Source organism: Bos indicus, chromosome 3 (genome assembly GCF_029378745.1).
Source record: "Bos indicus isolate NIAB-ARS_2022 breed Sahiwal x Tharparkar chromosome 3, NIAB-ARS_B.indTharparkar_mat_pri_1.0, whole genome shotgun sequence".
Taxonomy (NCBI): Eukaryota; Metazoa; Chordata; class Mammalia; order Artiodactyla; family Bovidae; genus Bos; species Bos indicus.
Genome location: NC_091762.1, coordinates 559,346 through 571,630, shown reverse-complemented (window position 1 = coordinate 571,630; position 12,285 = coordinate 559,346). Strand labels below are relative to the sequence as shown.

At 47.3% G+C, this 12,285-nt stretch overlaps 1 protein-coding gene across 6 annotated transcripts in view; it reads right to left on the bottom strand.

The window, feature by feature from the left end:
* GPR161 (G protein-coupled receptor 161) overlaps nucleotides 1–12,285 on the bottom strand; it is a 55,506-nt gene that overhangs the window by 11,338 nt on the left and 31,883 nt on the right. For all 6 annotated transcript variants that reach the window (XM_070782277.1, XM_070782286.1, XM_070782266.1 and 3 more), the window contains exons 2-3: nucleotides 10,891–11,308; nucleotides 225–949 (exon numbers count right to left, since the gene is read on the bottom strand). In XM_070782277.1, the coding sequence (XP_070638378.1) occupies nucleotides 225–949; nucleotides 10,891–11,264 (1,099 nt within the window). In that variant the 5' untranslated portion in view covers nucleotides 11,265–11,308. The remainder of the gene's footprint in view (nucleotides 1–224; nucleotides 950–10,890; nucleotides 11,309–12,285) is intronic.

Below are 12,285 nucleotides of genomic sequence, written 5' to 3'. Positions count from 1 at the left end.
CCATGCCTGGGGTCATTGAACTCGTGTCCTCTGCCCTACCCAGCTTGGGAAATCTGCTTGGGAATCACTGGGATGCTCCTTCCCCAAAGGAAACCTGTGCTTTAAGCCCCGAGGCTGCAGTCAGTCTGAGATCTCACCCATCAACCTGCCAGAGTGTCCAAGAGGACCATAGGCTATACCTATGGGAGAGTGGGCATCCCTTTGCTGACAAGTTTCCAAGTTACCTGTGATCCTATTGGAAATGCTGAAGAGCCTAGACGTCCTCTGCCGCTGTACAAATGGTTCCCGGTAATACCGATCCCCAAAGCACATGCCCAGGAGTTCCTTGCGCACCGTCTTGTTCCAGAGTCCATAGATCAGAGGGTGGCAGATGGCACTGGTAAAGGACAGCCAAGTGGCCCAGGTCTCCAGGGTTGGGGAGACACAGTTCTTCCCCCAGAGGGCCTCAGAGGTGATGACAACCATGTAGGGGCCCCAGGTGACCATGAAGGCACCAATGACCACCAGGATGGTGACGAGGGCTTTGCACTGGTTGGCCGAATAGACCACGCCCTGAAAGGCGCTCTTCCTGCTGCCCGAGGAGGAAGTAGAGGTGCTGGAGTTCTTCCTCCCAGTCCTCTGCACGCCCACCTCCACAGTGACCACAGCGCCACAATGCACCTTGCGCGCTTTGACCCTGGCCACTCGGAAGATGAAGCCATAGCACACCAGCATGACCAAGAAGGGGAGCAGGGCACACCAGATCTGCCAGAATGCAGTATAGCCAGGCTCCCGGTGCCACGCGGCCACACACATCCACTTGAACTCGTCAAACTCCACCGATGACCAGCCAAACAGAGGTGGCAGGCAGCCGATGAGGGAGTGGAGCCAGATGTAGGCAAGCACCATCACAGCCCGGTTGCCTGTGATCTTCATCGGGTACGCCATGGGATACAGGACAGCGTAGTAGCTGGAAAAGGGATGGAGGGAGGTGAGAAGAGGCAAAACAGAGGAGAAACACGCCAGGATGGACGCCCACTGCTTTCCTAGGTAGGCAGTCTGTTGTATTTCTCACTCCACTCAGCCACAGGGTGAATACTTCTAAAAGTAGCACCTTCTCCCAACCCCCCTGGACAAGTCACAGACTGGCCACATCACGCAGCGCCGTGGGACTCTTCATCAGAGAATGAGCGTGTGCCAGGAAGGACACAGAGCTCAGGCAGCTCTGCCGCCATGCCAGAGTCCATTCATTTCGGGGGTGTGGCTAGTCTTGAGGCATCTGCGGGAGTTCTGAGGAGTCATGCCTCAAACCAAATCACGTTTGTGTTTCTAACATTAATCCTTTTAGATCAGTTTTCAGAGGGTTCTCAGAAACCAGAATAACTTCTAAGCATTACGGGGTTCATTCATTCAACGAACTCAAGGCCTGCCAAGTGCCAAGCCTTGTGCTATGCACTGGTGTGTGCGCTCACTTACTAAGTTGTGTCTGACTCTGTGACCCCGTGGAGCAGAGCCTGTTAAACTCCTCTGTCCATGGGATTCTCCAGGCAAGAATACTGGAGTGGGCTGCCATTTTCCTCCTGGCTATGCACTGGAAATAACAGGTAAAAAGATGCAGAGGGAGATAGGCAGAGAAGCAGAGTAGGAGGCTCTGGAGTGGAAAGGGCTACATTTAATCCTCCCAAATGTTTGAAGTGCTGGACAATATGGTCATCTTCATCTTACAGATGATGACCCAAAAGCAGAGAAAGGATAGACAATCTGTCCCAGATAAGGAAGAGGAAGAAACAAGATAAAAATCCAGGCAACCTGACTCTATAGTCCCCAACGCACAAGGCAGCAATTTCCTGCAAATCCTCTTGTTCTGGAATCCACAGACCAGGGGTGGTGGCTAATCCCTTAGCTCTGTGAAGGAGGGAGGCCTAGAGAGCTACTGATTCACACTGATGGGGCCTTGGATCAAGAGTGCAGGATCAGGGCAGACTTCTTGGCGGAGATGGCACATAAACACAGGTCTTAAGAGATCAGAGGCCCTGGTCCAGGAGCAGATGAGGCAGAAAGCCAGCCTTGGCCAGGTGCAGAGGTGCACATGAGCACCGCCTGTCAATGCAAGAGAAGTAAGAGATGTGGGTTTGATCCCTGGGTCAGGAAGATTCCCTGGAGGAGAGAATGACAACCCACTCCAGTAATTTTGCCATGGAGAGAGGAGCCTGGCAGGCCTCCGTCCATGGGGTCACAGAGAGTCAGACATGACTGAGGCGACTTAGCACGCATGCACTGGCTCAGCAGGGAGGCTGCCTGTAGCTCAATCAGGAGGCAAGGAGAAAAGGTGGGGCAGGGAGACAAGGAGCCTGGGGGCTGGGGAGCACTACGCCCTGCTGGCCAGCTGAGTACTGATGCTTTAACTGGGGTGAGTGGGAGTATTAAGACCATGGGGTTGAAAGTAAATCACCACCCTCCTGACTCAGACATTTTATCCAAAGCAAATGCTGTTTACTGATGGGGCTTCTGCATGAGGCACCATGTGGAGGGGCAGGGGCGACCACACTGACGCCACCTGGTACAGACAGGACCACAGGAAACGGCCACACATGGCCTGTGAAGCCACTTTTTCCACCAGGACCTTCCTGAGTCACCCCTAGGCACTAGCAGCTCAGCGACAGGGGCCACAGCCTGAATTGCCACCAGCTGCCTGGATAAACTTCCGTGGAGGAGCCGCCACCTCAGTCGACAGCTCTGTGTAGACTGTGTAATCAGTGGCAAGACAGGCTGCCGGTCTCAAGTCCCGAGGCCCTGCCAAGGTCTAGCCTGGAAAGAGTGCTTCTGAGTGTGAGGCCTGAGGAGAGGAGACCGTAATTACGGGATCGATCACAGAAACTCTGCACGCTGGCTGTGGTAAAGCAAGTCCTGTCTTACGCTGACCTCTGGGTTTGCATCTTGCAAAGGCCCTGAAGCCACAGGAAAGAAGCACGCCTTTGGAGCTGAAATTCCTGGGTTCAGGTGGTGATTCTGCTGTCTACTAGCTGTGTGTCCCTGGGGAGTTATCTAACCTCTCAGAGCTTCAGTTCCTTCACCTGTAAAATGGGAAACAGGATGGGGATCAGGTCTTAACACTGAGAGAGAGAGGTTGTCAGTAATTAGTCTCCAAGGGAGATTGGGAGGTCCTGCTCTCCTGTTAGTCTTCAAATAAATCGTGGATGCAAGTCTGGTTCAAGGACGGGATGTGCTAGAATGGGGGAAACAGCTGGGTGGTGCCTCTCTTTAAACGGCAATAGGGACAGAGCTGGGTCTTTGTCCACTGACCTTTCCCTCTTCCTTCTTTTTGAAAAATTAATTAATTATTTGGCTGGGTCAGGTCTTAGTTGCAGCAGATGGGATCTTCACTGAGTCATGCGGGATTTTTCATTATGGTACACGGACTCACGGACTCTCTAGTTGAAGTAGGTGGGCTCAGTAACTATGGTGCAGGAGCTTAGTTGCCTGCAGCATGTGGGGTCTTTGTTTCCTGGCCAGGGATCGAACTTATGTCCCCTGCATTGTAAGGCAGATTCTTAACCCCTAGATCATTAGGGAAGTCCCCCTTTCCTTCTTGAAGACAGAATCTTCATTCTGTTCCTGCAAAACTGCTGTGACCACAGGGGACCCCTGGCTTTTCTGAGCACCAGGGGATGAATCAGGCCATGCTGATGGTATCCTACCACTTTCCAGGTGACCAGCTGAGGCACTGACCTGTGTAACAACATCTGGCAAATGAAATGTGAGGGGAGTTTGCTAGGGTAGGATTGCGGGCACTTCCAGGAAGGTTTTCTTCACTTTTAAAAAAGGAACAAAGCAGGGATTTCTACTTTCCTCTGCCCATTTAAAAATCATGCAGGCCCTCTGACCTCAGACAATACTTCAGGGGCAATACCTGGGTGTGGGAGGCCAGGCCCGAGGAATGTGAGCTGTCCTGGGCTCCTCAGATGAACCCTGTTCAACCAGTCATAAAAGTCATCACAATTAATAAACTGCCCTCTGAACATGTCCTCTGGCTGTTCTCGACACCAGTCAGGATTATTATTCAATGGTAACACTTCTTTGTATCACAGACTATCTAGAGTGTGGAGCATGTACCAATGATTTCTCCCAGCTGAATCCCAGAGGCCCCTCAGGGTGCAGGGGGTTGGTGCTGGCTCCTGAGGGATCAGTCTCCTAGAATCAGAAGAGCCCCTGAAAGGCCAGAGTGCTGCCTGTATACACCACACCCTCCAGGGGTTGCTTTGGTTTTAAGGTTTTGGGAGGCAAAATTTATATACTTTGAAACGCACAAATCTACTACACCTTCATCAAGATATAAACATGCCAACATCTGTCCACAAACACACAAAAAATGGGTTTCATTGATTTGAAACTTCATTTTTTAAACTTAAGCTTCATTTAGGCCTAGTTTGCAAGCTCAAAGGAAAATACAGAACAAAGGCAACTCCCTATACCCTGCAGGTTAAAACAAGCCAAAATGGAGGGTTTTTTCCTTTGTTTCTCATACTCTTAACTGTCTTCTGAAATGCTCTGTCTTTTCTCCAACAACTCATCTTTAGACACGAGCCCAAGCACCGCTCTTGGTCCCGAAAGAGGCTTTCGTGACGTCACCTGGAACTCTAAAGCTGTAGTGACCACAGGGGCTCCAATGCTTAGCTCTCTTGCAACGAGACCAATCACTTAGAAAACAAGCCCTGTTTTTACAGGAGGCTTCACTAAAAACACAAACAAAATCTAAGCCAACTATAGCTACCTTGGAGTGAACACGTTATATTATGTTGAAAAATCTCCTGACAGCACTATAAGGAACCATCCCACAATGCTAGTTACTTTCTTTTAAAATACTATTTTAGAGCTGAAGTTTCATTCACTCCAGTCCAGAATGAAAACATGAATATCCTAACAGGACCTTACACCCTGACAACTTCAAGGCTAAGCCGGAGGTGACCACATTGGACTTATTCACAGGGAAAACCTTCCCAGGTCGCATGATGTTCCCCACCTGGATCTGCACTCACACTGCAGGTTTAGGACACTGACATCTCAATGGTGAATTTCACTCCAGCCAACTATTCTCTTTATGCTCTACCTTTGCTCTCTCATCATGGGGCTACAAGATGGACTTTTTTGGCTCATCTGCCAACCAGGCTCATGGATTTCTTTAGGTACAGTTCGTAGGGTTCCTAACTGAGGACACATGTCAATATCAGGAGACGATGGGGGTTGTCACAACCAGGAGGTGTTATTGGCATTTAGTGAGCAGAGGCCAGGGGTTCCCCTCAACACCCTACACAGAACAGTTTGTCACAACAAAGAATTATCTGGTGCAATGTGTCAATCGTGCCAAGATTGACAAACCTTGAATTAAATATACTGGTTGGAAGAGATGATTGACAATTGACTGCATACTGTATGCATACTGTATTAATGGTTAAGAGCCCAACTTCTGACCCCTTGGAATTGGACAAGTCACTTAATAGCCATGAGGACTTGGGCCAGTTTGCAAAACTGCACTTTGCTCATCTGCAAACGGAGTCTGATAGAGTTGTTGTTTAGCTGGGATAAATGTTAACAGCAGGGTGCCGTGCCTGGCTCGCAACTAACAACATTTCAGTTGAGCTCATGCCCCCTACCCTAGCTTTCCTTGACTTTCTTAAGTTGTCCCCATCTCTCTCTTCTCCCCATCCTCTCTCTCACTCCTCTCTCCTCACCTGTCTTTTCCTACCACCTCCTCTTGCTGGTTTCCCTCTCCCCCTCTCACTCCCTGCTCCCTCCACCTCTTTCTCCCTTTTTCTCACTCTGTCTTTTTTCTCTCTCACCCTACTCCACACACGCTGTCACATACACAAGAGCCGCGTCATTAGGTTTCCTACATAAAAGGCAAATATGCAACCTCCAAAACTACTAACATCCAGGGGTGTGAGAAGCGGTATTTGAAATCCCGATCAGATGGCAATCATTTATATGAAGAGATCAATTAGCCGGTCCAGTCAATTTGTACTTTCAGCCACACAAGTGAGCAATAATAAAAAATAAATTGCACCTGCCAAGAAAATATTTGAAGACATCACAATTTATAGCACTAAATATAAATATATTATAGTCAAAGATCTGGGTAAAGCACTGTGCTGGCCAAATCCATCTTGCTGTGCCTGCAGAAGGAAATGAACCATTTTCCAAAGACAACCAGGCCTTGGTGACTTGTTATCATAGTGAGGCAGAAGTCCTTTCTTAATTCATAGTTCTGCCCCTGAGTCACGGGGGGCCAGCTTGTAGGGTCCGGGGTGCCTGGATTAAAGCTGTAGTGGGGTGACCATGACGTCAATTTGTTCGTATACTTCCTCTGATCTCTGGCTATGTAACACAGACCATGCTTTTTCTGCCTTGCTCCTTCCTCTGTGTTCTCACAGTATGTTAAACACACTGGCATTATATATACCTCATATGGTCCTGAAATTACCTGGCCACATGTCTCTCCCCCTGCACTGTGAAATCCTCCATGTGCTTCTTCAGCTGCATATTCCCAGCACCAACTGTGTCAGGCATACATTAGGTACTCAAAAAATTGTTTATCAAATGAATACATGGAGGCTTTTATGTAGGAAACCTAATGATGCGCCTCTTGTGTATGTGACAGTGTGTGGGCGGGGAGTAGGGTGGGAGAAAAAAAAGACAAGAGCACGAGAAAAAGTGGAAGGGGCCCTTGCAATCCGACTCACTGTTAGAACTTAGCTCAAATGCCATCTTTTCCCACCCATGGGCTCCAGAACCTACCATCAGATTCAGCGGCGGGATATGTGATCTAGTTTTCTGACCAGGGATTGAATCCAAGCCCCCTGCATGGGGAGGGCAGAGTCTTAGCCACTGGACTGCCACTAAGAGTCCTCACACCACAACTAAAGAGTTCGTGTGCCACAACTAAAGATTTTGAAAGCAGCAAATAAGACCCAACACAGCCAAATAAATTTTTTTTTTTTTTTTAAAAGCAGCGGCAGTGGGAGCTGTGACAGTGCTTATTTCTGCTTTGTGTTCACATCAGCACCTGTGGGTCAGCCTCTGCCAAAAACCCAGGGACTCCTGGTCAGCAGAGGCTACATCTTAGTCATGCTGTATCCTACCATCTGGAGATTTAGTACAGACCCTTTCACAAAGTAGATATCCAGCAAATACTCCCAGCATCAAAGAATAAAGCATTGAAAGAGACAGATTCTCTCTCGTTTGATGCATTTGGATGACATGATTCGAGAATCTGTCATGCTTGCTGGTGAAAAAACGTCTCACTCTTAGCCTATCTAGGTCTCAGATCCAAGTAAGCAGCTTACAGCCTTCAAGAGCTGCCACTATTTACTGAACATCTATGTACAGAGAGCTCTGTGAGAGGCATTTAAAACTCCCCCACTTTGCTCTTGAGCTGTTGGCCCCCACTCCACCTTCCACAGGACCCAGGACCCAGAAAGGGATATTCCAAAAGTAATGATTTTAAAAAAATAGAAATTCAAACAATAGTCAGATCCCATTCCATCCCACTGCCAACAAAATCTCACTTATGTCTGTAATGCTGATCATCAGTCTTGATTAGGATGCTGATAAGCGGCTACTGGAGTGAAGATCCATACAGCCTTCTGAAGGGGAGCCTGCCTTTCACACATCAAGAATCTTGAAAGTGTGTTTACTTTGAAAACACAATTTCACAAACATACATCTTTTTCAAATGTGCTATTATATAAAATAGAAAGCTAACAGGGGACTGTAAAAATAAACTATAGTCCATCCAGAGGATGCAATACCATGTAACCACTAAAGACATGTTCTCAAAGGACATTTGCACATGGGAAAAATGCTCACAATCACACGTTAAGTGAAAAAGCGGGTCACAAAACCACAATGCTTGAGCCTATTTTCTAAATTTATAGCATACAGCCAAAAATCCCTGGAGGCAAATATGCTAAAAATGTAAACAGTGATTGATGTCTATGTCTACAGATATGTCTTGTTGCTATTCAGTCACTCAGTTGTGTCTGACTCTTTGCGATCCCATGAACTGCAGCATGGCAGGCTTCCCTGTCCTGAACAATCTGCTCGAGTTTGCTCAAACTCACGTCCATTGAATCGGTGATGCCATCCAACCATCGCATCCTCTGTCATCCCCTTCTCCTCCTGCCTTCAATCTTTCTGAGCATCAGGGTCTTTTCCAAAGAGGCAGCTCTTCCAATGAGGCTTCAGGTGGCCAAAGTATTGGAGTTTCAGCTTCAGCATTAGTCCTTCCAATGAACATTCAGGACTGATTTCCTTTAGGATTGACTGGTTGGGTCTCCTTGCAGTCCAAGGGATCTTCAAGAGTCTTCTCCAGCACCACATTTCAAAAGCATCAATTCTTCAGCACTCAGCTTTCTTTACTCTCACAGCTGTACATGACTACTAGAAAAACCATAGCTTTGACTTTACAGACTTTTGTCAGCAAAGTCATGTCTCCACTTTTTAATATGCTATCTAGGTTTGTCATAGCTTTTCTTCCAAGGAGCAAGTGTCTTTTAATTTCATGGCTATAGACACCACACACAAGTGATTTTGGAGTCCAAGAAAATAAAGTCTGTCACTGTTTCGACTTTTTACCCATCTATTTGCCATGAAGTGACGGGACTAGATGCCATGACCTTAGTTTTTTGAATGGTGAGTTTTAAGCCAGCTTTTTCACTCTCCACTTTCACTTTCATCAAGAGGTTCTTTAGTTCCTCTTTGCTTTCTGCCATTAGGATAGTGTCATCTGCATATCTGAGGTTATTGATATTTCTCCTGGCAATACTGATTCCAGTTCAAGCTTCATCCAGCCTGGGATTTCGCATGATGTACTCTTCATAAAAGTTAAATAAGCAGAGTGCAATATACAGCCTTGACGTACTCCTTTTCCAGTTTTGAACTGGTCCATCGTTCCATGTCCAGTTCTAACTGTTGCTTCCTGACCTGCATACAGGTTTCTCAGGAGGCAGGTAAGGTAGTCTGGTATTCCCATCTCCTTAAGAATTTTCCTCAGTTTGTTGTGATCCACACAGTGAAAGGCTTTAGCATAGTTAATGAAGCAGAAGTAGATGTTTTTCTGGAATTCTCTTGCTTTTTCTATGATCCAACAGATGTTGGCAATTTAATCTCTGGTTCCTCTACCTTTTCTAAATCCAGCTTGTACATATGGAAACTGTCAGTTCACATACTGTTAAAGCCTAGCTTGAAGGATTTTGAGCATTACCTTGCTAGCCTGTGAAATGAGTACAATTGTGTGGTAGTTTGAGCATTCTTTGGCATTACCTTTCTTTGGGACTGGAATGAAAATTGACCTTTTCCAGTCCTGTGGCCACTGCTGAATTTTCCAAATTTGCTGGCATATTGAGTGCAGCACTTTAACAGCATCATCTTTTATGTTTTGAAATAGGTCAGCTGGAATTCTATCACCTCCACTAGCTTTGTTTGTAATGTTTCCTAAGGCCCTCTTGACTTCAAACTCCAGGATGTGTGGCTCTAGGAAAGTGATCACACCATCGTGGTTATCTAGGTCATTAAGACTTTTTTTGTATAGTTCTTCTATGTATTCCTGCCACCTTTTCTTAATATCTTCTGCTTCTGTTAGGTCCATACTATTTCTGTCCTTTATTGTGCCCATCTTTGCATGAAATGTTCTCTTGTTATCTCTCATTTTCTTGAAGAGATCTCTAGTCTTTCCCATTCTATTGTTTTCCTCTACTTTTTGCATTGTTCACTTAAGAAGGCTTTCTTATCTCTCCTTGCTATTCTTCGGTACTCTGCATAGAATGTATATACAACTCTGCATGGTATGTCTTATTTTACTCTATATTTTCAGTATTATTTCTATTGTTGGTGGGGAAAGAACATACTTGGAGAAGTCACCTGACGGCTTCCTTCATTCTAACCCGCCAGTTACCGAGAACCAGCAGGAGTCTGGCCTCGGGCCCAATGGAGGCCTGCACCTTGGGTGGACCATCAGGCACCACTTATTGGTTCAAAACCTGATTCTAAGGGAGCCAGGGCACTCGTGTCACCCAGTGATGACAGCCCTGGTGAGCAACCTCTGTGCTTCCCCTGACTCCACGGCTAGCTCTCGCCCCAATTCTGTAAATCAGACAGAATCTGAATCTCCCCTGTTTCTGTGCAGTTGAACCCTTGCCTGGGATGAACAAAGTGACCACTGGCAAAATCCTAAGAAAGAAGATGACTCTACGGGTTGGAAACTTGTTGTCAAACCCTGTAGGACTTGCACAACCAAATCTGACAGCCCAGCTCACTATCTGGAAGAACCTTCTAGGGAGAGCTGAGGGCTGTTTCTTGCTTTTAGAGACACCCATGCCACCGGAAGGGAAAGCTCAGCTTTTGTAAGGCACACACTGTTTCTTCCGGGTAGCACTGTCTTTATTCCCTCAGTTGTCTTCCCTCCCCTGCTCTCATTTCCATCTGGGACAGGCCCCTGCAGTGCAGAGGATGGAGAATATTTCCTCTTTAGGCTGCCCTGGTGCAGCTCTGGCCCAACCTGAGCAAAAGAAAGCAGGCAGCACTTTGGGGAAGAACTGGATTTGGGACCTCCTTTGCCACGCCACCTTTCTCAGTTTCTGTCTCATCTGTCAACTGAAAAGCAGAGGTTTCTAGAACTTTTTTTAAGTATTGGAACTTCTTTTAAAAAATAAAACTATATGCAAGCTAGATCAGATAAAATCAGAGGTGCTCTGGTTGAGGGGATGAAAGAAGAGGAAAAACTCTGCTTTCTCACCCTCTCCAGCACAGCCCCTGGCACCCTCCAGAGGAACTGAAGCAGCTCAGAAGGCATGATCTCTGAGGATCCCCCTTGGCCCACACTCCTAAATCCTTCAGTTCTCTGTAAGGCAAGCTTACCGGTCGACAGCGATGATCCCAAGGGTGAGCATGCTGGCTGAGCTGATGAGCAGGTAGAGGAGGGCTGAGAAATTGCACCAGACCACACCGAAGATCCATTCCCTCCGAATGGAGCTGGTCACCACGAAAGGCAGCACCAGTACAGACAGCAGGAAGTTGGACAGGGTCAGGCTGAAGACGAACTTGTTGCTGAGGGTAAGGAGATAGGACTTCCTGTACAAGGTGATCACGATGACCAGGTTGCCCAGGCAGACAAAAACGGTGATGATGACGATGGCGACGAACTCTGTGACGCCGCTGCCCCCTTGGTCACTGGCCCCCTCGGTGAGGTTACTCAGCTCCTTCCTGTGGCCGAGGGAGGAGTTGAGGCTCATGGTCAGTGTACCTCAGCAGGGGGTGGGCAGAGCATGCTGGACGACTGGAAAGACAAGCCCCGGGGGCAGAAGAGGAGTCATCAAACCACAGCATGTGTACTTTACAGAGGGAAGCCAAGGCCCCCCGGATCCTCGTCCTCATGCAAGCGCTACAGAGGCAGCCCGTTTCCTACAATCAGCTCTTCATGTGACTCACTGTATCCCCTGGAACAATGCATTCTCCCAGTCTAAAACCTCCTATCCATTCTCCCCAGGACCAGTGGTTAAAAACCTTTAGTGTACTCAACAATCTCCTGCAGTACCAGCTCAAAGAGCTGATTCTTGGGCTCCACCCCTAAAGATTCTAGTCCCAGAGAACAGAGGTACAGCCTAGGAGCCTGCATTTTAGACATGCACGGGACAGGTGATCTGGATTCAGTTCACATGGTTTATGTGGACTGTTGCTTCTGGACCCCTGCAGTGCAGTGTGGACCCTGAACCAGCAGCATCAACATCATCTGGTGCTTACTCAAGATGCAGAATCTCAGGCCCACCTCTGAATTACCAAATCAGAACCTGTGTGTTAATCCCACTCCTGGTTTGATTCCTGTGCCCATTAAAGTTGGACGATAAGATTATCATAGGGATCAGTCTCCGATCTCTAAGCAGGGTTTTAACAAGTACAATTCATACCGAGACATTGCTGCTGTTCTCATCAGTCGTGAGGATAAAGGGCAAGGAGCCAACAATAAAGATACATGGATAAGAGGATAAGAGTTTGAGGCCTTTGCCCACAAATACCATTCTCGACAAGGGGCAGTCCCTGCTCTCAGGATGCTGGCTCAGGTTTCGGCAAAAACTCAAGGTTGACATATTTTAACATCAAATCCTACAGACAAATGTTTCTCCAAAATTTTCATCTACTTTAATTAGCCAAAAAATCCCACAGATCATTTTCCCCACCTGCTTTTATTCCTGACAAAGAGAAGACACCAGAAGGGAAGGAAAGATAGCTTTCCACGAGCCACACAGCAAGAACCCT